The sequence below is a fragment of the Brachyistius frenatus genome, unplaced genomic scaffold (genome assembly GCF_029030835.1).
Source record: "Brachyistius frenatus isolate BFR_SWC_R1_liver_20210118 unplaced genomic scaffold, ASM2903083v1 Contig_4, whole genome shotgun sequence".
NCBI classification, from domain to species: domain Eukaryota; kingdom Metazoa; phylum Chordata; class Actinopteri; family Embiotocidae; genus Brachyistius; species Brachyistius frenatus.
Window position 1 is genome coordinate 8,752,793 of NW_027210603.1, and position 22,538 is coordinate 8,775,330.

At 37.7% G+C, this 22,538-nt stretch overlaps 1 protein-coding gene across 2 annotated transcripts; it reads left to right on the top strand.

The window, feature by feature from the left end:
• The first annotated feature begins 358 nt into the window (after positions 1–358).
• mitfa (melanocyte inducing transcription factor a) lies at positions 359–20,551 on the top strand. 2 transcript variants are annotated; one of them, XM_069714586.1, is made up of 9 exons: positions 359–602; positions 16,533–16,733; positions 16,829–16,924; positions 17,063–17,171; positions 17,560–17,643; positions 18,019–18,075; positions 18,349–18,424; positions 18,657–18,804; positions 20,057–20,551. In XM_069714586.1, exons 1-9 carry the CDS (start codon positions 588–590, stop codon positions 20,459–20,461), a joined length of 1,191 nt encoding a protein of 396 aa, XP_069570687.1. In that variant the 5' UTR covers positions 359–587; the 3' UTR covers positions 20,462–20,551. The 2 variants fall into 2 exon arrangements, with proteins under 2 accessions (XP_069570687.1, XP_069570678.1); XM_069714577.1 differs by lacking the exon at positions 359–602 and adding an exon at positions 15,838–15,870.
• The last annotated feature ends 1,987 nt before the right edge of the window (positions 20,552–22,538 follow it).

The following is a 22,538-nucleotide window of genomic DNA, read 5'->3' on the forward strand; positions in this document are numbered from 1 at the left end:
CCTGATACAACTGTAAAGGAAACATTTTCTACAATAATACTTCTTTATTTCAACATTTAATCAGGGCTGTGTAGTTATTCACCCCACTCTCTTATATTGTATAACCTCCCTGATACATAAATGCACCTTTCACCCTCATTCACAGAACAATAACATATTCTCAGTAAAAGAATCTCTGGCTTCCCTCACATTCAATCATGACATTGTACTCTACTACAATACCTCATATTGCTGCCTGACTCAGGATGGCTCAGAAAAATGCCACTGGCATACATACACCAGTGTGTTAGTTAGCCTGGCTTCCCTAACTCCTCCTTTCTCTCTTTGCCCTTGGGTGGGCTGGGGTCTTCAGTGCTCTCCCGGACCTGCATGGCCTCCACAAGCGCCACCGGAGTTCCCCCCCTCTCCTCACCGTGACGTCACGGGTCCAGCTCGTAGAGCAGCCGGTGTTAGCCCATTGCCAGGGTCAAGAGCACAGGGAGGACTGTGAGAGGAGGACCAGCAAACCTCTGCACCACCGCACCCAACACACCTTCGCTGCCTGTGTCCCACCTTCACCTGGCCGGCCTGCTGTGAGCCAGCCGTCCATGGAAGTCCTGAAGGTAAGGCTACAAACTCTCGGATACACCTGTATGAGTGAACACTGACAAATACTCTGTACGAAACATGGTGATGGACACCCTCTTCTGGATCCTTGACTTTACGTCTTCCCAACCGAGTTAATAATTTTTACATTTCTTTAAATCACAAAATCCACATGATTATGGACTTGGGCTTCAGAAATTCCTGTGTCAGCTCTTGAGAGACAAACACAGTTCTTTGAGAGTGGACTGTGTTAAATCCATAGGGGGATTATCTCTTGACAGAATTCCTGTTTCCAGACATTTGGCATTCAACTCATTTAATCCTATTTGCTTGACTACACTGACATATTTTCATTCATTTGAGCCCTGGTATGACCAAATGGACCCTAAACATGTGAGAATATGAAGATGTTTTGTGAAGAGAAAGAACCCTGCACAAATACTGGAAATAAATACATTTTAAACTCATACTATATTAATATCAGATAATAGAGATTATATAAACATTGCATTTTGAGGGTTAATATACGATATGAGTTTCCATCATGAAATTCAAAGTGTTTAAGTTTGTCAACAGCATCTGTTGAAGAAAATCCAGCTGTCAGATCATTTACATGTTGTTATTTGCACTGGATTTATGGATTTTCTGTGCATACGAGTTAAATAAATATAATCCTCATCATTTCTGCCAGTTATTACAGATATGCTTCTGATATGATTAGGTTAGGATGAGTGTGACATGTCTGCTGTTGGACGATTGAGGACATTCTTTTAAGGTCATAAACATCAGTTGTTGACTTGTGTGAAGTACAATTCTGTCTTTGACAGATCAGTGTGGTTATTGATAACTGAGAAACATAATCCTCCAGCTCCATACCTCTTCAATTTATTGCAGCATAAAAATGTTACTTGGCACGTGGCCCTGTGATTTTCATGTGATTTTGTGTCTGTTTGCAAAACAGAAAGTTACTTTACTGTGTCTCACTAATAATATTTTTGTACTTAATTTCCAATTGTGTCTTTCACTCAGAAAAACTCAGAAAATTATTTGGAAAATCAATTAGGAGGAAGTTTTTTCTTAAACTTCATTTTCACAGAACAGATTCCAGACAATGATGCTAGTTTCCAGGGCAAACAGTTTTTGGCAGTTTGAACCTAACCTGTCTGTGGATTATAGAAGTGCTCACCTCCAAAAGCCAAGCAGGCAAGGCAAAATTAGCTTAGAAGTACCAGGCAGACCTGCTGGACCATGAAAGTGAAAACATAAAGCTCAGATGAGGCTGTCCAAAAGGGGAGGGGGGACCCTCAATTAGCCAGGTGACCTCTGACCCAAGTGGGAATCAAGTGTAAAACCTGTTCAGGGAAGAAGACAAAGGCAGTCAGCCTTTTATCTGACACTCAGCTCACAAGTCAGCCACACATGCTCATAATCAGGTTTAATCTAGAACATGTTTAAGCAAAACACTAAATTAAAACACTGGAAGATAATCAAATCCCCCACATGTAAACATTCAGTGGGTTACAACTTAAACACAGATTTTGTTGTTGTGTTGCCTTTTTAGGTGTACTTTTTTGTCAATTTAGCACCAATAAAAGCATGCAGAATTAGGTAGTTCTTGTTTGCAATGTGTTTATGGACATCCACATCTCAAGTTTATTGTAGATAGTGCACACAACTTCTAAAATGTAATGATTCTCAGGCCAATTCTGGAGTTATAGTGTTACATAAGGACACCTTATTTTACTCTTTTCAAGCAAAATGTTGGCCACACACCTGTCTGAGTTGTGAGGCTTCTCTGCAGCCAGCTAGCCAGTGTCTACTCAATGAGAACACATGAGGTGTTTCAGGAAATGGGTAATTAGTAGTGTCTTGCCATAACTTGTTTGTGAGGCATTTTGGGTCATATTTTAATTGCAGCCACAGAAAACAACCTGGGTTACACTGTCCCCCTCCAAAATGCATGAGAACTACAGATTTGCATTGTTAGGTCTAATGTAATTTTCTTTTTCTTAAAAAGGAATTTTATGAAATTTGCATAAGAATATCACATAGTTTTCATAAAATAATATATATGTATCTATAAAATAATAATACAAAGCCCTAAAAATAAGAGACAGTGCCTCCTCTCTACCAGAATAAAACTGTTGAAAGAGATAATGAAGGATAGTTTTAGTAACTTTGTTTTTATACAACAGAATACAGTTACTCCTAATCTATAAATAAAGTTTTATTTAACTTTAAATAGACTTTAAATACACTTTTTTTTTACTCGTAATATAGACCCCTGTAAGATGTAACATAATATGTATCTATACTTGTGTCCCTTCAGAAAGGACAGTTACAAAACTGTAGCAAATCAGGTAGCAAGTATTGGTGATTATCTTTGGTCTACGGTATATTAGATACACCGGAGGATGTGAGTGCTGATTGTCAACTGTATTCAAAAGTGATGAAATCAAAGCTCCTCATTCAATTTTCAGTTTCAACTGAAAGTGTTCCCTTAACTTTGGAGAAAAGGCTTAAAGTCCATCTACAGTTGTACTCCAACCTTCAAGAAGTAACAAACTCCTCAAATATACTGCTGTCCATCATTTATACAGTGTACAGTGAACGTCAGGTATTTGTGGCAAGTAACAGAAGCAAAACATGCATTTATTAATTTATTCAATTATGGGACTAAAAAACTCATCTCATGTTTGGATCTCAGATTCAAAAAAATTAAGCCAATACAAAGTGCCATAAAGAGCTATACCACTGACAGCCACTGTGGCCTGGTTTCAAAAATCCTCTGGCCCTCCAACAGACTCCAATTCAAAAAGTATGAACTTCTTTCATGAAATATAAAGTCAATACATTTCTTCCCACAAGTCATTTTGGTGTCATCAGCTAAACACACTCTTTCTAATCAGTCTTCTGGTGGTCTTTCTGAAAATAATGTCGTGATTAATTAGATATTAGGCCTCAAAGAAAGGTTTGTTTGGGGGGTACCTGGTTTGACTGACATGCCTGGAGTGCAGTTCAGTTTCTGGTATCGGTGGGTGGGGCATAATATCCTCAATCTGTCAGATCCACAACTTGCTCCACAGTAGCGTGTCCAAATGTGGTCACTATTGGCTCCAAAAAACCAAGACAGTGACAGCTAAAATAACAGACTCAAGACTTCAAAATGGCAGCTTAAAGAAAAGTAGGATACCACTTAGTTTGAATCCAATATTAAAATCTATGTCCTGTGCCTTTGCCATTTATCATTATGTATATTTGAAATGCCATTTCCCTCTTCAGGTTTTCTCTTACATGTCTGACACCACAGGCATTGCATCCATTTTTTTAATGAACCTCATCTCTGAAGTATGGTTTGAATGTTTAATGCCAGTTATTTTCTTATTTTTAATTCTATATCCATAAGGTAACTACTGTATTTGGTAATTTCTATCAAACCAAATAAAATATATTGTCCATATATAAACTGCCATTTTAATCCATACTTTATTGTCTTTGAGGGCTCTTTATAATGGTGCAGTTATATTACACAAATGATGACATTTGCATAGCTGCATATGTAATCTGCTGTGGTAACGTGGGAGCTTGTATCTGTATTCCTATTTCTGTTTATACAGTACGTCTATAAAGAAAACCCTCTAATAATAAACTAATAAACTAAAAATGTTAGAGAAAATTTAGTAGTCAGTCTTCATACTTTTAAAAGTCAGACCATCAAACTGATTTATCTAGAAAATATTTCTCCTAAATTTGGGCATTGAATGTATTCTACAATGGCATCAAAGACTTTCGAATTGTATTTGATAGCCCTGAAAAGCCTTGACTTTAAAAATAATCAGATACAATTCCACGTGCAGCCATTTGTGGTTTACCCTGACCTTTTCCTCAAACTCAGTTGAGCTGAATAATGCTGCATCTTTGTGCTCTTTTGATTTTCTGGGTAGGCTCAAACTGAACTGAGGCCGAGCAAAGAGAGAGCCTTTTGTTTGTTAAACACTTCTTCAGAGTATACCTAGAGCTCTGTCCTCAATTTCAAGTAGCCAGTAGATTCTTCAAGATAATGTTTTCAAAGAGGGGAACATGTCTGTACAAGTTTTAGAATTCACAGAAATTATTTTGTTTTTTTTCCTCCCACTTTGTCCAATTTGGTGTTTTATTTTAGTACTGCACTTCATCTGTAAAATATGATAGTGTTGAACTGTATGACCTTTGTCCTTATTGTTTGTTGGGAATCTAAAGCTTAAATCTTGCAGCGTTTTACTTTTTCACTCTGTAAGCGGCGCTGATGGCGTAGCTCCACACCAGCATGATAACGAGACTGTGTTCATGTAGCTGCTAAATTAAGCTCTATTGTTTGGAATTTAAGCAAGTGCAAGTTTCTAATCCCACACTGACTGGACAATGTGTCTCATTCTTGGAAGAGGATGTTACATTCTTGCTAATGTTACCCAGTATCCTCCGGGTAAGAAGCAGTGAAGAAAACTCTTTGTCCCAAGCTCCTCCTCTTGATGAAGCGATGAAGTCTCTGCTGTAGCTGTTATTTACTGCAGAGACGCGTTACTAAGAACATGAGGCAAGACAGCAAAATCTGCTTCATTGAGGCGATGGCAGCTTTTAGCACATGCTGTAGTTGTTCAACTTGAGATTCTTCTTATAAATACTTTTAAATGTACTATTGAGTTAAATGTCCTGTAAAATAAACATTTTGTTTAAATGTAAGCCCCCCCAAGACAGTGTTTTTTAATATATATCTTACAACACACAGAAATGTGTTCCTAACTGCACATCAAATGAACAAATGAAAGATGGTGGTCAAATTTGGATTTGTGAGAAGGAAACGCCCTTTTCCCTCTATCCAATGAGGTTGGGCAGCTTTGGCGGGAGGGATCATAGGCTACATTTGATAGTTTTCACTGGGGCTATTTCTTTAATCTAAAACGTTTCCAGTAAAAAACGTCCACACTGTGTTCTGTGAATCGTCCAAAGTCACAGTGACACTGTTTCTGGAGAGATGTCAGCGCTGAAATTTGTAGTTATAATTTTTTAAGACTAAAAAACTACATTTCATTTACATCCACTTCGGAAACTGTAGAAGCAACTATGCCATATTTAATATTTTATGTATGCATTTATTTATTTGTATGTAATTTTAGTGGGACAAGCCTTTCAAGGAAGTTGGGGCAAAAACATCCACTACTGTGATGCAGTATGAGGTCCCAAAGGTCAATAATCCATATCTGAAATATACTAGACTGTAACCAAATACATTGCAGGGACAGATTCCTCTTAGCATTATTATTGGTACAATACTAGAATTTGTGTTTAATTTATTGTTCAGGAAAAACGGACATTTTTGCCATGCATGGAAACAGACATACCATATATGTGCATTGAAGCAACTACAGTATCTGCAGTGACCTACAAGCTGCACAATAAATTTGGTTTTTGCTATTTGGTGTACTATTTGTTGCCTTATTTTTTGTTCACCAAATGTTTAGTATGTGGAATTCCCGTGAATCTATTGGCATAAATGGAACATAATATCCATGTTTTCATTAGTATGTAATTACCTAAAACTAAGATTGGTTGTTTTCATTATCAAGAAAGAGCCCTTCACGTGTCTGTAGTTCTTTCTCGTTCCCTGTAAGGATCCACTTGAAACGCCAGAAAAAGTTCTTGTGATTTTCCAGAGGAAAAAAAATCTTAGAACTTTTGCTTAAAGTGGTAAATGTAGAAACAGCTCCACTAGTGCAGGACTCATCATGAGCACAGCTGCTTTGTACCTAATCATTTTACTGTAGAAACTCTACAGTGTCTGCTGTACTGTGCTGCTGTTGCTGTGTGATCACTGCAGCAGTTTAAAATCAAAGAAAAGGAGAATTCATTCTACTTTAAATCCTTGGGAAAAATTAAACCACAAACTACCAAAATATAGACAGATGCTGACTGTTTCACTTGGGATCACAACACGTTGGGCTACTGCTACACGATTCTTGAAGATGCATATCTTTCTGTTTCCTGGGCTGCCATGGGGCACTCCAATCACTGCTTGGTTTATCATATTCCAACCCACAGGCATAAACTAAGCTGTGCAAAGACTGTGGCCAAAACATTGAAGAAATTAACCAGCGAGGCAAAGCAGGAGCTGCAAGATTGTTTTCAGTACACAAGTTAGAGTGCATAAGCTGCAAATGGCAACCTGGATGAACTAACTGACACTGATATCTTACATCCACTTTGTTAGGACACGTGTGTCACTTTGTGCTGTTGTCGTTTATTAGATGCAAAAAATGTATTTTGTTCCCTTTGCCAGAGGCCTGGAAGTGGCTGGCAAACAACCCAGCAAGCAACACAGACCAAGAGAGACAGAAGGAGATGCAAAGAAAGCTTAAACTTACTGTTATTTGCTGACATCAAACTTGTCGCGTAGAAAATCAAAGTTTACCTGATAGCTGTTCTCGCAATTCAATCTGATGGTGTTATTTTCCCCCCACTTTTCAAGGTTATAAAAACACACTTTGACAAAGTGGGGGTGGGATCTTGCTGTTTATGCATGAAAATGAAACCAACATACATTTCAGTGTGCATGCACATGAACCTGACACAAGCTCTCACGAACGCAGTGGGATTTGAATAAACTAGCAGTATTAGGCCCGGAACGCACTGCCATATGTTCTGGCTTGTGTATTCCCTGTTGCTGCTTGGTGTCACTTAATTTTGGCGTCCATATTAATAGATTAGAGCGGCCATGCTGCCTGCGTAAGATGTGTGTTTCAAGTGTGTCTCACACCTTGCGTGTGCGGTGCGTCATCCAGAGAATAGAGCCGACGCCTTATGTCATACGCTGTTCCCAGCTAAAATGTACAGTGAAATGATTTATGATCACATGTGCAATGTATAATGATAGCAAAAACCCAGTGTAGGCTCTAATTATGTCATGACTACACTGTACCAGGTAAAGGGCGGGGTTTTCCCTGCTGCTCTCGCTCCTTCTCTGTAACCCTCCTCTGTCTCTGTGTCAGTGCCTTTGTGTGTCTGTGTGTCTCGCTCTGAACGAGGGTAGACAAAAGTCATGTGACTCCTTTGGAGCCAGAAGTGACTATATTTGGAGGAGCTAGGGGAAGAGTGAGCAGTGGATCTGACTTGATATGATTGGAAACCCGACGATACTTCGTCCGGCCCACCGATAGCCGTAACCCCCCCCCCAAAACACAGCTTTTTGAGGCCTGTTTAACTGAAAAAAGTAGTGGAAAACATGGAGTGACTTTTGTGAGAATTTTGAGACTAGTTGAACAGGAGTCCATGGAGCCGGAGGCTTTTTGGAGCCGACCTCATTGGCCTCATTTTTCAGACCCAGAACCTACGTCCACTTTTATATACAGACTATAGTTACAACTCATTTCTTGTTGGACCTCAAAAATTCAATACTGATGGCCATTATCAAAGAGTAACGCATTGATTCAATGGTAGGACATGCAGCTGACACGCAGCCAGTGTGGATACACACACGCAACCGAGCCGCAACTGAGCAGCGTGCGACAGGTAACGCACACGCCACGCATCAAGTTATCACCTTTGTCATAGCATTACAGTATATGCCACAAGAAAACGAAACATTTCGAGCTACGCGTTTAGTTCGCTTGTGAGTTCAGCCAGCTTTACTGTAGTTGAAGTAAGAATTGTTTATATCAGGGGAAGTCCAATCTGTAATTTTTGAAATGACTAATGTTTTTTATATGCTAGAAGACATATCATGAGAGAAATAGGTAGTCAACATTATGGCTAAGAATTTCTGCTTTGGACCTGCAGTTACTCTGACAGTCTCAAAAATGATGATTCAGACAGGATAGGCTTTCATATATCATATATCCTAAGGAACCAATCCAATCAACTCGCAGGTGGGAGCTTTCCAGATCAAGAGCTGCAGTGGTGGGTTAAATGTAGGGTGGGTGAAGAGTTGCATACATAAGACCAGCGTTTGCAGGTGAGCAAATTACTAGTGAAATATTTGACTTTTAGTCGTGCTCTACAAAGTAGAGTAGTATGCTAGCTAACAATAGCACTTTGCTCTGACAGCTCACCAAGCTACGTTATAACCCACAGCATCCCATTTTCTTCCCTTTGTATAGTTTGGCACCATAAAGCCCCTGTATTAGGATCTTTTTGGGGTAAATGTTAGTGGAAGATATCAAAGATTAGCATTTTTTACTTTATTGGTAACATAACTAACATACACAGCAACTCTTTGGTTAAGTGTTATTATTTAAACCGGTTGGTTTAAAGTAGAAGTTTGGAGAAAAGTCTCACGCAGTATGCGGGATTGTAGTTTTAACAGTGACAAATCTGGAGAGGTTTGTCATTTCCAGGAGAGGGACTTTAAGTAACGTCATGTATGTAATGGTACATACATAATGTATGACACATAACTTGCATACAACCCCGTTTCCATAAAAGTTGGGATGCTGTGTAAAATTTGAATAAAAAATAATGCAATGATTTACAGATAATGTAAACCCATATTCAATTGAAACTAGACCAAACACAACATGTCAAATGTTGAAACTGAGAAATTGTATTGTTTCTATCGCTCATTTTGAATTTGATGCCAGAAACACATCTCAAAAAAGCTGGGACAGGGGCAGCAAAAGTCTGGGAAAGTTGTGTCACAAAAAAAACCACATGGTCAAACATCGCACAACTAATTAGGATAATTGGTAAAACATCAGTAACATTATCGAGTATAAAAAGAGCATTTCAGAGAGCCTGAGTCTATGAGCAGTGCAAATGGGGAGAGGTTCATCCCTCTGTGAAAGACTGTGTGGGAAAATAGTGCAACAATCTAAGAATAATGTTCCTCAACATAAAATTGCAAAGTGCACAATTTGGGGATTTCATTATTTACAATACCTAGAATAATCAAAATATTCAGAGAATCCAGAGGAATCACTGTACACAAGGGACAAGGCTGAAAATCAATTTTGAATGGCCGCTATCTTCAGCCCCCCCAGGTGGCACTGCATTAAAAACAGACACAATTCTGTTGTGGAAATTATTTTCTGGCCAAAGAAACACTTTTGAAAACCATTGTCTGTGAACACAGTTCATTGCTGCATCCACAAATGCGAGTTAAAACTTTACCATCTATCATTTAAGATGGACTGAGGTGAAGTGGAAAACTGTCCTTTGGTATGACAAATAAATTTGAAATTTTGGGGGGAAATCATGGAGAGAGACCACCCAGCTTGTTATCAGCTCTCAGTTCAAAAGCCAGCATCCGAGACGTTATAGGGATGCTTGAACGCACATGGCATGGGTAGATTGCATATCTGGGAAGTCACCATTATTGCTGAACAATATATGCAGGTTTCGAGCAACACATGCTGCCATCCAGACTATGTCTTTTTCAGGGAAGGCCTTGCTTATTTCAGCAAAACAATGCCAAATCGCATTCTGCACATAGTACAACAGCATGGTTCTCTAGTCGAAGACTCCTGGTGCTAAATTGGCCTGTCTGCAATCCAGACCTGTCTCAAATTTAAAAAAAAAAATGTGGCTCATCATGAAATGAAAAATATGACGAAGGAGACTCTGAACTTCTGAGCAGCTGAAATCCTCTAAGACAAGAATGGGGCAACATTTCACTTCCAAAAATTCAGCAATTGGTCTCTTCAGTTCCCAAACATTTACAGAGTGTTGTTAAAACAAGAAGTGATGCAAAACAGTGGTAAACATGCCCCCGTCCCAACTTTTTGGAGACTTGTTGCAGGCATTAAATTAAAAATAAGCTAATTTTTCATAAAAACAATTACAATTTTCAGTTTTTAACATTTGATATGTTGTCTTTGGTGTATTTGCAATTAAATATGGGGTTGTGTGATTTGTAAATCATTGCATTCTGGTTTTATTCACATTTTACGCAGTGTCCCAGCTTTTTTTTGGAAATTGGGTTGTAAGAAATGACTTATTATTGTAACCCAAACTATGATCTTCTCCTAAACCTAACCAAATAGTTTTGGTGTCTAAACCTATCCTTACTACACCTGTCACAACATTATGTTAAGTAAAATGTGTTTAGTTTCACTACCATGACAAAGATCTGGTATACTGGTCACTGGTACAATCCAATGGTATGTGGTTAATAACAGCCTCCTGAACCTGCTTACAGGTTTAGTAGGCCTACACTAGCCCAAATATTAGGGAAAGAGGTGGGATGATAAAAGCCAATTCACTAATATGACAACGGTCAAACAGTCAAACATGGACCTGGACATTCTGTTAATTTCGTGTGCTTTCATGATCCCTGCTTTATGAGCTTTCCTGATTTTCTGACCCCCATTACATGTCCTATTGCTCCACTATAACCTCAAAATTGATATGTTTGCTCGAAAAAACAATAACACTCGTGCCATCCGAGTACCACTTTCAGTCACACTCAACTTGACCTTACCAACAGCAACTATCTACTGTATATAGACTGAAATAATCTTTGAAAAGTGTATGGCCCAGATTTGTAGTTTAAAATCACAAACTCTGAAGCTATGATTATGTTAATCTCAAATTCAATGCTAAACTCATGTTTTCTAAAATTGTATCACCACAATATTCTAAAATCTATTAAAATGACATGAATGGATATAAGTCAATTATTATCAACAGTAAGAGCAGAGAACTGAGTCAGTTAAAGAATACAATTTCCCAACACTAATATCTCTCTCGAGAGGTCTTTAGGTATTCATTACTTAACATTTATTTGTTTTTTTAATTAATTATCCATCCGTCAGGAGCTCTACTGTAGCCATCTTCTTACATTTTAGCACACAGTAAATGTTTAGCATCTTCCTTTGACAAAATGCCCTCAAGTGTGGCTGTTTACCAAGAAAGTGAGAAACAGCGGAGTATGGATCGAAGCAGATGTACATGAATGGATCTATTTCTCCTCAAGAGTCAAAGAGTGACGACAATCTCTCGAAACGTTATTGGTCCTGAAGGCATAGGACGAAAACACGGACCCATGTGCTTTCCTTGCGAAGGTAATAAACCCCTATCTCACAAAGAGTCTATGAATAAAGTGAGTGCTTGGCTTGCTGTAGGGATAGATGAAATGCATCCCTTGTTAATAGTTGCCTCTCAACCCAAAGGTTTTGCTCAGGGAAAAGGCCAAATTGCAAAGGGGAGACAAAGAAACACTCTACTATGGGTTTACAAAGAATGCCCTCTCTGTTTTATTGAATAAAACTCCATCCAGCCAGCGGACACTTCCCCTGTGTTTGTGCTCACCTCACCAGCTTTTCCACTTATCCAGACATAGACATGATACCCTGTGTACTAGCAGCTTTACACGAGATTCTGCGTCAGACGTTCGCATGATTGCCCTATATTACATGTGAGGATCCCAATCAGCAGTTTCATTCTTTGTATAAATGCAATATTCTGGAGATAGGGTAGTTATCACTATCTTGAATAAAGAGGCGTAAAATCAACTTGAAGCACAGGGTATTAACTCCTGCTTCTTTGTGTTCTCCTCGTAAGCACACTCAAATCATCATCATCAACAACATTTAGTTTGAAAAAGTGTAAATAATCGATGCTTCAGTTTTCTAAAGAGAAAAACATTTCATGTATTTTTAGATTAGTGCGTTAATAATCGGGAGCACAGTGTGGCAATATACTAAACAGTTAAATTGCGGTGCCTGAACTGGAAAAGAATTTAGTGTGACGTTGATGTTATCCCTCTGTGGAGTATTAATTACAGCCTAAAAAGCTAGTTATTGTGTCGGTGGTACAAAGCGTACAGTTTATCCAATGCTGCTGTTACAACAAGTTATTATGAATGAAATGTCCCAAATACACATTTTAAATAAACAGAGAGGACAGATGTCTGAAAAGTGGTATGAGTCTAGCAAATTTACATAAAGTCCAGATTTTTGATTGAAAATTCAGAAAACTGGAAAACTTCTCGAGACTCAACAATAGAGTGAAAATGGCATCTCCATTTCGATAACATACAAAACTTTTTTTTTTTGTTAGACACAGAACTGACTTTTAGCTGAATAATTTCAGATTTTTGGTGTGCATGGAAGATGAAACTTGTAAAGTTTTGACAATAGTTTAGTTTAGTAAATGTAATCATTTTTCTTCACAATCATAGGTACTGGCTAATTGATTGGTAAGTTTCCTATTATGGACAAAGATCAAAGTTCACACATTTCACACAAACTACTGTCAACTCAACCCGTTCTTATGCCATGGCGCCAAATACTGCCACTTTGTCACGGTCTTTCGTGTCCCATTGACAAGCACAAGGAGCATGGGTTTTGGCACCTATGATCTTTTCCAAAACCGAACTATTAAGTTATTTTTCTGTCTTTCCATAAAGGACAGTTCTGAGAAGAAATCGCACTGCAATCAAAAATCCAATTTATTAGTGAAAACATAATTGAGTACAAAATTATCATGATTGCAAACAAGTCATCCCTTAGAGTTTTGTTAGTTTCAATCACACTTTAATATATTGCTTATGAATACTCTTTTTACGTCCCAAAACGTTCGACTTACGAATCAGGCCTCTTTGATTGCAGTAAAAAAGGTTTGCTTTTGCTGATGGAAGACACAAAAGGTTATATTGGTGGTTGAGCAAGGGAGCTGTGTGTATAGCTATGCGGTGGATCCTGGTCAAACCCACCAATGAAAACTCTGGTCTCATCCATCTCATGACCCTCCCCATCAAGTCCACCTTGCAAGCAAAAGATTTTTGACTCGCAACCAAACACTCCTGTTTGGCAATAAAAATATTTTGTGACACAGTAAGGAGGATTCCAAAGCCAATTCAAATCTGTGAGAGATAATTTGCTTGCAATCCAGATAATTTCATTCTCAGTTCATATTTTTTACTTAAAAAAAAATATATATATATATTTAATTGCAAGTGCAAGATATTTTCTCTTAAAACTGCCTTTTATGCTTGCATTAAAAAGACACAAAAATAACAACATAGTTAGGTTTAGGAAAATACCATGGTTTGGGTTACAATCTGTAATTTTACATAAGTAACATTATATACTTTACATAAGTTAGGTAAATTAAAAACATTGTGTTATTTAAAAGTAATCCATTTTGACTTTTGCTTTGTCATGTGTTGACACTAAAGGGCATTTATTGTGTATCTCTTTGACGCCAATGGTGTTGACAAAATGGCAGTATTTTACACCCTGGGAATGTGAATGAGATGACCAACTGACGGTCCAAAATAGTGATGATTATGTACCCCTTTTATTCCAATATAGGTTCCAAATGTGATTATTTTCATCCCAACAAATTAGGGTTCCTTGATTGAGGTCCCAGAGATAGTTGTAAAATAACTTCATTTGTTATAACACAGAACAGTAGTTACAACAATTGTGTGTCAACACGGGCATTCTGCTTTTAAAGGGTTAGTAGATGTGAGCCATCAAGACATGGAGGATTTTTACCAATCCCGGGTTGGTAAACAGGCTGGAAAAACCATTACTGCCAGTGCTTTTGTTTTTTTCTTCAAATATCCCGTCAGGTTAAATGCCCATGGTTTTGGTCATTACAGCTCTTCCAGCATGCAGGCCTTTTTCTTTTTAAAATATCAGAGTGCCGACACATTGCTGTCCTTGGAATAAAGTATGTTCAGTACATATAACATCACCAACAACAACAAGCCTTACAATGCAGATCTTTGTGGTTGAGATTCTCATGCAGGATTTTTCCACTCAGTTATGTCCATTTTTTATTAACACATCACAAATGGCATATTGATGGTCACAGTATTATGCATTTTGATATCGTTTTTAAGAAAATAAAGAAAATCAATGCCAAATGACTGCTGGCAATAGAAAATGTGCTGCACACACACACACACACACACACACACACACACACACACACACACACACACACACACACACACACACACACACACACACACACACACACACACACACACACACACACACACACACACACACACACACACACACACACACAGTTGTATTTTTTTTTTACTTTAAAGGACATTACATTGATTTACATTAATTTATTTTTGCCTAACTTTAACACTTACCTTACTTATTAAATGATGTCTTTACCCTAAAATATAACAACTGACATCATCTGAACTTGATGTTTGTTAAAAAACAGATTTATGCCCCCACAGCATGAGTATCATCGTCTGCATACATCATCTTCTTTGCATGTTTGCTACCAGTAGGTGGTCTTCCTTGCTGTCATAGTCACTCATTGTCTTTTGTTTAAAAGATGTTTGTGCTGAGTTTTCTACTCTTTTTTTGGTAAATCCACATTTTACATTTGCTTTTGAGAGAAATCATATGATTTGACAGGTCATGAACCCAGCCTATTTCCACCAGCGTTACACTTCCACCATGCATCTCTGGCCACAACGTTTTTCTAAGTTAATAACCACACCCTCTGGGCTCCTTGCAGTGCATCAGTGAGTTTTGCTTGGCGTCATGATCAAGCGATTCACAAATATAAAGCTTAAGAATAGCATTACAAGAGACAAACTCCCCTTGACTGCTCTTTCATTATATAATAAATGCTTTCTAGTACAAAGAGAACTTAATTAAGCAGAGAAAACCGTATCTAAATAGTCAAATTCAGCAATCTTTCCTCAGACTTAAAAACATTTTTCATCCAAATCAAATTGTTTACCTTTCTTACCCTGCAAATGTGACTGCAAAACAGTCAATGGTTAAATGTTATTAACCTCTAGAAATCCCAAAACATGGATGGGGTTAGTAAACACAGCATACGTTTGGGTTTTCATACGGTTAGTTTGTAGTGAAACAGTGGTGTCAATTGTGTCTCTGGTGGACAGAACAAATGATGTTTTATGCTAGATGAGCAGAACTAAAGATTAAATGTTAGTTGGCCTTAAGCAAGCGTCAGTTCGCAGACTACTGGCCAATCAGTAGAAAGGCTCCTTTGTGAGCTGGTGGTGGTGACGTCAAATGGGATCTATAAAGACATAAATTCATAATTAATCTGGAACAACACAGCAGTGGGAGGATGAGTCTTGGTGTCCTCCTCCATTTCTTAACTTGCATAACTAATGAGCCCTAAACTCTGGATAAATTAAGCAGGTCTGGAGACTGCTTTCAGATTTGCACAAGCTACCTTGCTGTCCACACTACAGGCTAACAAGATAAAGGGATCTTTACTGCATGTACATTGTTTTTAATCAGTTAAATCTGAAATAATAACAAGACAATGCTGGAGATGCTTGAATACAGCCACTATCAGGTGAGATGGGTTGATTATTTTGTTTAATATTGTTCCAAAAATCAATGATGGACACAGTTTTAGACTAAAAACAAGATGATACTTTTTTGGAGCTTCTTTATGTTTCGTGTTATTATTTCTGCATGACCATTATGTATGCTCACTAAATACAGTTTACAACTGTGTGGTGCCATGAAAACTACGCATTAACACAGAAAAGCTGGCAGAGGCAAAAAAAAATTATATTGCTTGAAGTAGTTGTTGAAAGGCTGCACATAGTTTTAGTGGTCACCGATCATGTGACACTGCTGAAATACTTTTGGGGGTTTGGGGAGAGGAACTTTTAGTCTTTCATAAATAAAAGTTTACCTTCAAACTGGTGTCTTCAGGTCTGTTGGTAGGCGTAGTACAAAAGAAAATATTAATTTGCAATACAGCAGAACGGTTTTATTTGCTTGAGTTACTTTTTAAGGTGACCTTATTCTTAAAAATTTCCAAACACAAGATTAAATTGAATACGTCTTTCGGTTTACAGGTTTTGTAAGTGAGTTTTGTGATTTCGATCATCAACCTTACCAATCTTTCTTTTCAGTGCAAATAGCATATCCTCTATAATATACTAAATCTAGTTAAAGAATGAGTCCAAAATCGTAGGTTGTAAAGTTAACGTCTTGCTCCCGTAGGTGCCGTCCCACCTGGAGAATCCCACCAAGTATCACCTCCACCAGGCTCAGAGGCAGCAGGTGAGGCAGTATCTGTCCACCACCCTAGGTGGTAAAGCTGGCAGCCAGCCCCCAGAGCACAGCATGCCACCCGGACCTGGCAGCAGCGCGCCCAACAGTCCCATGGCCTTGCTCACCCTCAGCTCCAACTGCGAGAAAGAGGTACACCTGCTCATCGCCGTAAAACCTTTGATGTCATTGCATTTATACACCCTGCTACAGTGTTACTGAATGAAATGTGGTTTTCTGTTACACAGATGGATGATGTCATTGATGACATTATCAGCTTGGAGTCAAGTTACAATGAAGAAGTTCTTGGACTGATGGACCCAGGACTCCAACTTAACAACCCGGTAATTTATTAAGATCCTTGTTTTTTTCTTTAACTGTGTAATGTCAATACCTACAGTATGTCTATGAGTTCATTCAAACACAAAACACTTTTGTTCTTTTGAAGTCTACATTGTAATGGTGTGTCTTTAATACTCCAGCTCCCTGTGTCTGGTAATTTACTGGATGTGTATGGCAACCAAGGACTTCCACTCTCAGGCCTCGCCATAAGCAACTCCTGCCCACCCAACATTAAAAGGGAATTCACAGGTAAACTACTGAGACAAACACAACCCCAGTTTATTAGTATTTGCTTATTCTTTTCAATATTGATTTTATTGTACTTAAATATGTTTTGGACATTGCAAATTCAGACTGTGAAATCATTGTACAGTCAGTTTAGTACACTTTTCTGTTACTTTCAGTGACCTACCTCAATCTGGTTATCAAATCAAATTAAAACATTTTTTTATGAAACATTAAACTACATATCATTTGCTTATATAACTAAATCCCAGTCATCAGAAAATCAGAAATATTTTTCATCAGACTATAGAAAGTGAGAGCATTACTTCAGGCTCATGTCAATATTGTTTGCAATGTGGAAGTGCACAACAACATACTATTGAGTCAATTATGTTCCAAATAATTACTCCAGCTCCTGGAATGAAGCAAGTACTGGACAAGCCTGGATCCTGTGGCCAGTATGAAAACTATCAAAGGCCAGAGGGCTTTCCAGTAGGTAAGCAAAGCAAAATGTAGAAAATGAGAAGGATGATGTGATGTAAACCCTGTTTCCAATCTGATTTTCAGAAACTGTATGTTTTCTACGACTAAATCGTACACAATAGGAATGATCTGTAATTGTAAAATTTGAGAAACTAATTTTAACCTTATCTTGCTACTGTAGCCCTCAGATCATGTAGATCATTTCTTATTGGCTGTAATTAACAGATTTCAAATGTGCTAATATACAAAGTAAAAGATTTACTTCACAGTATGTGGAATACTAATTTGTATTTTCATTCATTTTAAAGACATGGTGCCTAATTATCATTAAATCAAATTAGAACGTTTTCTCAAAGCACTGGTGTTCATATTTCTCTTTGCTTCACAGAGGCTGAAGTTCGGGCTATGGCTAAAGAGAGACAGAAGAAAGACAACCACAATTTAAGTGAGTCAATTAAAATAGAGTTGAACTTTTAGAGCTAATTTTCTTATTCTCTCTGATTGTGTTGTGTAAGTCGTGTGATTTTTCCTATTTAATCACATTGAATCAAATTGAAAATGGTTTAATTTAGGTATTATAGATTGTTAAAATTGTTTATTTGTAAAATTAAATTGTTTATTAATTAGTTTTATGACTTGCAATCAAACCATTTTAGTCAAAAGTAATGGATTACCAGGCTGCTGTATTTACTGTATATTCTTGTTTGACAAATTTTAGTTGAACGAAGAAGGAGATTTAACATCAATGATCGCATTAAAGAGCTGGGAACCTTAATACCTAAGTCAAATGATCCGTAAGTATTTCTATATATATTCACGTTTATGAATACATATACCCAGCCATCCAAATGCCTGTTTAGTAATTTAACTTAATTAGCTTTACTTAACACCCTACTCTTCACGCGTCGAACTATCCCTAAAGTGCAATGATTTGTTTGCTCAGAGGGGCCATAAAGCATCCTGTGCTGTTCTGGTCAGCTGGTCAGCTGACTCTGACTGTAGACCTTTGTCTCCTCTATACCCCAGAGACATGCGCTGGAATAAGGGCACCATTCTGAAAGCCTCAGTAGACTATATCAGGAAACTACAGCGGGAGCAGCAGAGAGCCAAGGAGCTGGAGTGCAGACAGAGGAAGCTGGAGCATGCCAACCGCCATCTGATGCTTCGTATACAGGTGGGTCAAGGTGGCCATGAGACATCAACCAAAAAGTCGTACGTTTTATCAGACTAAACAGTAGACTGATCCCATACAGAACATAGTACCAGAGATCATTGTCCACTTAAGTGCTAGGAAATCAATACAGCAAAATCATTTCTGTCTGCTATTTTTTCACAGCTTGGCCCTAAAAAAAACTAAATTCACCGACCAGAACCTCTCCACAAAACCAGTGTTTGTAGTATTTGCAGGAAGTTGGCTGTTGCCATACAACACTGATCCACTCAGAATTATACTTTTGCACATTTCTCTTTATTCTTGCAGAACCCCTGTTTTTACATTTCTGTTTTTCTTCTGATTGAACAAATAGAACACTAATTAATGAATCTTAAAGGTGCTTTAATGCAGATTTACTTATAATCACTAGACATAGCCAGGTACAGACCGATGTGTAATACACCCGGTGGTCCACTAGAGGATACCATGTCAGTGTCATATTTTGCCTTGCCTTAATTTGAAAAGTACATATAACTAGCATGGAAGAGGGAGATCATGTAACAAAGTACAAAGGGTGATAAAGTCTGAGGAGGGAGACAGGTTGTGGGAGGCTGGGTTCAAGTCAGTGAATAAGTGACTTAGATTTCTTTTCAGTAAACTATTTAACCCACATAAAACGTTATATATACTACATATAAGTCAAATGTGTGATGTTTTGCGCAGAACTTCAAGTAACTAGCTGGTAACATTACTTACATAAAATTTGGATTTCCTAAAACCACGTTATTATTTGGTGCCGAAACCTAAGGTACCTTATTTTTCATGCCCAAGTGAGGAAAAACATGACATCCCAACTGATAAAAATGCAATGTTGTAAGAATGTGTTCAGCACGATTTATTTAAAAAAAAAAAAAAAAATAAAAAAAAATTTGCCACTGAAAACAGTTTAAGAATTTGGTCCTAATGTTGTGACAATGTTATGAAAAACATTCTAACACAAAATATTTTGAGAAAGATTTTAGAGAATGTATCCAACCTTTAAAAAAAACAACTCAGGGAACAAAAGAAAACAACAACCAAAACTCCCTGCTGACAACGTTAAGAGAAAATTGCATTCTCTGAAAGTTTTTAGAGTGAAACATTATTAGCCGGGATCTTGTTTTTTTGATCCAAAAACAGTTCTTTACTTTAAGCTGAGAGGATGGGGGTAATTTTGTTATTTTTTCCAAATGTGGCAATGTACTTCAGTATATCATGTTCTTTATTGATGTAGGAGTTGGAAATCCAGGCCCGTGCTCATGGCCTTACAGTGGTGTCATCCCCATCTCTCTGCACATCAGAGCTGATGGCTCGAGCCATTAAACAGGAGCCTGTCCTCAGTGACTGCCCATCAGAGCTCTACCAGCATGGCTCTGTTCCTGACATGTCCCCTCCGACCACATTGGACCTAAACAACGGCACCATCACCTTCGACCAGCTTCCTTCAGATGCTGGGGACTCAGGCCCCTATGCAAACTCCAGGACCTGTAAAATGAAGGAGTTGGTGAGGGACAACACCCTCGGGCCAATTTCCCCAAGTGATCCCCTGCTGTCTTCGATGTCCCCAGATGCCTCTAGCAACGTCAGCAGCTGCCACAGCTCCAGCTCAAGTATGGACGACAAAGAGCATGGCTGTTAGCCCGATGAGCCACACTGACACTTCTCTAGCATCCCACCGATGAGACACCGACATTATATATTTTCACATGACTGTGTGGATAAAGGAACTCAAAAGTTATTTTTTATCTTGATTGCATGTTCTGTTTTTTTTTTTTTTCCCATTTATTGGTGAACAAATTTTAATTGTCACAATGACCCAAGACACTTTGGTTCTTTCATTGTACGCACTTATGCAGTCATTTAATCTTGATGCCACTTTTGATGGACATAAATAAAACTACAATCCACTGTCATTATAGAATGATCAACTTTAAAACTAAATCTCTTTATGTATTTTAAATTATATACTTTTAATATTGATCCCGAATACAAAATGTATCGAAGTGTGCATGTCAAAAGAAATAGTTTGCATTTGTGCACAAGTGTTGGTTGCAAAGTTCTGAAAGTTGCTGAAGAGATAATGTAAGAATTTTGACTCACTCAGTCAAAGATTGTCCAAACCTCTGATTTGGCTCCATTGCAAGAAAATGCACAAAATTTGTATTTAAATCTTACAAATTCAGGATATTAGTAATTAGTTGATAAACATATTTAAATTCACATTATTTTTAAATGACACTGAATGAAACACTGAACAAATTATAAGTATTACTATTGTTGTTATTATTATTGAAGTATCATATTATTGCTATAATTTATTTTATTTTTATTTTTTTTCTTCACTGAAAGCTCATTTAGTTTTACATCAACAGATGATACAAAATCTGTACACATCATACTGAGTCCACTTGGCAAATCTTAAGGTCAAACTGGGTCAAGTTTCTAAAATCCAAGTCCTGACATGATACATCATCATACTTTGTTTATAATGAATGTAAAATAAAATGTATAAATAAAGTACATGTGGTGTATATGCTAACAGCAGTCTTTACCACAAATATTCTGTATCCACTGCTTTCTAGACTTGCATTAATTAGATATGTATCTTGCATTGCTAAGAGACAGGTACATACAGGGGAGTCTTTTTTGATGTCTCTACAGAACGTTTTGGTACCATAAGCACATTTCTTGATATAGTGTTTGATCCCTACAAGAAGGTAATGTTATTATCCCATTCGGTGTTGACTTGTCATGTGAGGAAGAACAAAGACTGATAGAGTCAAAATAAGAAGTAGATGGTGGGTGGTTGAATGGATCTAATAGAAAATGACTGAGTATCAACTCCAAGACTAAAGCAAAAGTCAGAGAGGAGTAGTAATAATGTAAGTAACATACATCTTTATCTCGGTAAGCCATTTAGTGGATTATTTTGCGAACTGAACTTCTCTTAAACCCTGCAACACTGTTAAATCTAATCCTGTTCCACTTTACCCATTCTATTCTGATATGAGTTCATGTTTTGAAATTATTGTGCGTGAACATGAATATAGAAAAAGCACAAGGAACAATTTGGTAACTTCCAGTGGCATATAAAGTGGCATGCTCTATGCTTGTTTTTTTAAACTCCCCAGACTTGATTCACAAAGGCATTTTTTTTATATGAAGCCAATCTTTTTCGGCCAATCACATGAGCGTAGACTATAGATTGCAATGACCACAACGTGACATAAATGAACCACAAAGACACACAAAATAACCAAAAAGAGAAACAATGAACACAAAGAAACACAATTACCAAGGCAGATGCAACCTGCCCATGAAAGGCCATAAAAAGAGTCTCAAATGACTGCAGTTTACGGAGGTGTCCGGTCTCCTACATAAAAAGGAGGGCCTTTTATGCATCTGTGCTCAAGGTTCCATTTTCTCATAATCCATTAGTCGTGAATAGGAAAATGTTTGCAAACACATTAGCCATTTAACCTTCATAGTTGTTTGTATTTTGTTTTACATTACTTGTTCTGTATATTGGGTTGATGTTTAGATTATTTTAATTTATCCCCCTGGTGGTTGCATGTGTTATTGTAGTTAGTTTTAGCAGTAGAAGTCTTCTTTTCATTCATTGGCCAATAGGGTCACATGATGTGGCCAGAGCAATGATTCCAGCGCACAGCAGAGGTGAGGGATCACATGTGGGCAGCTGATCCTCTGCCTTTCTT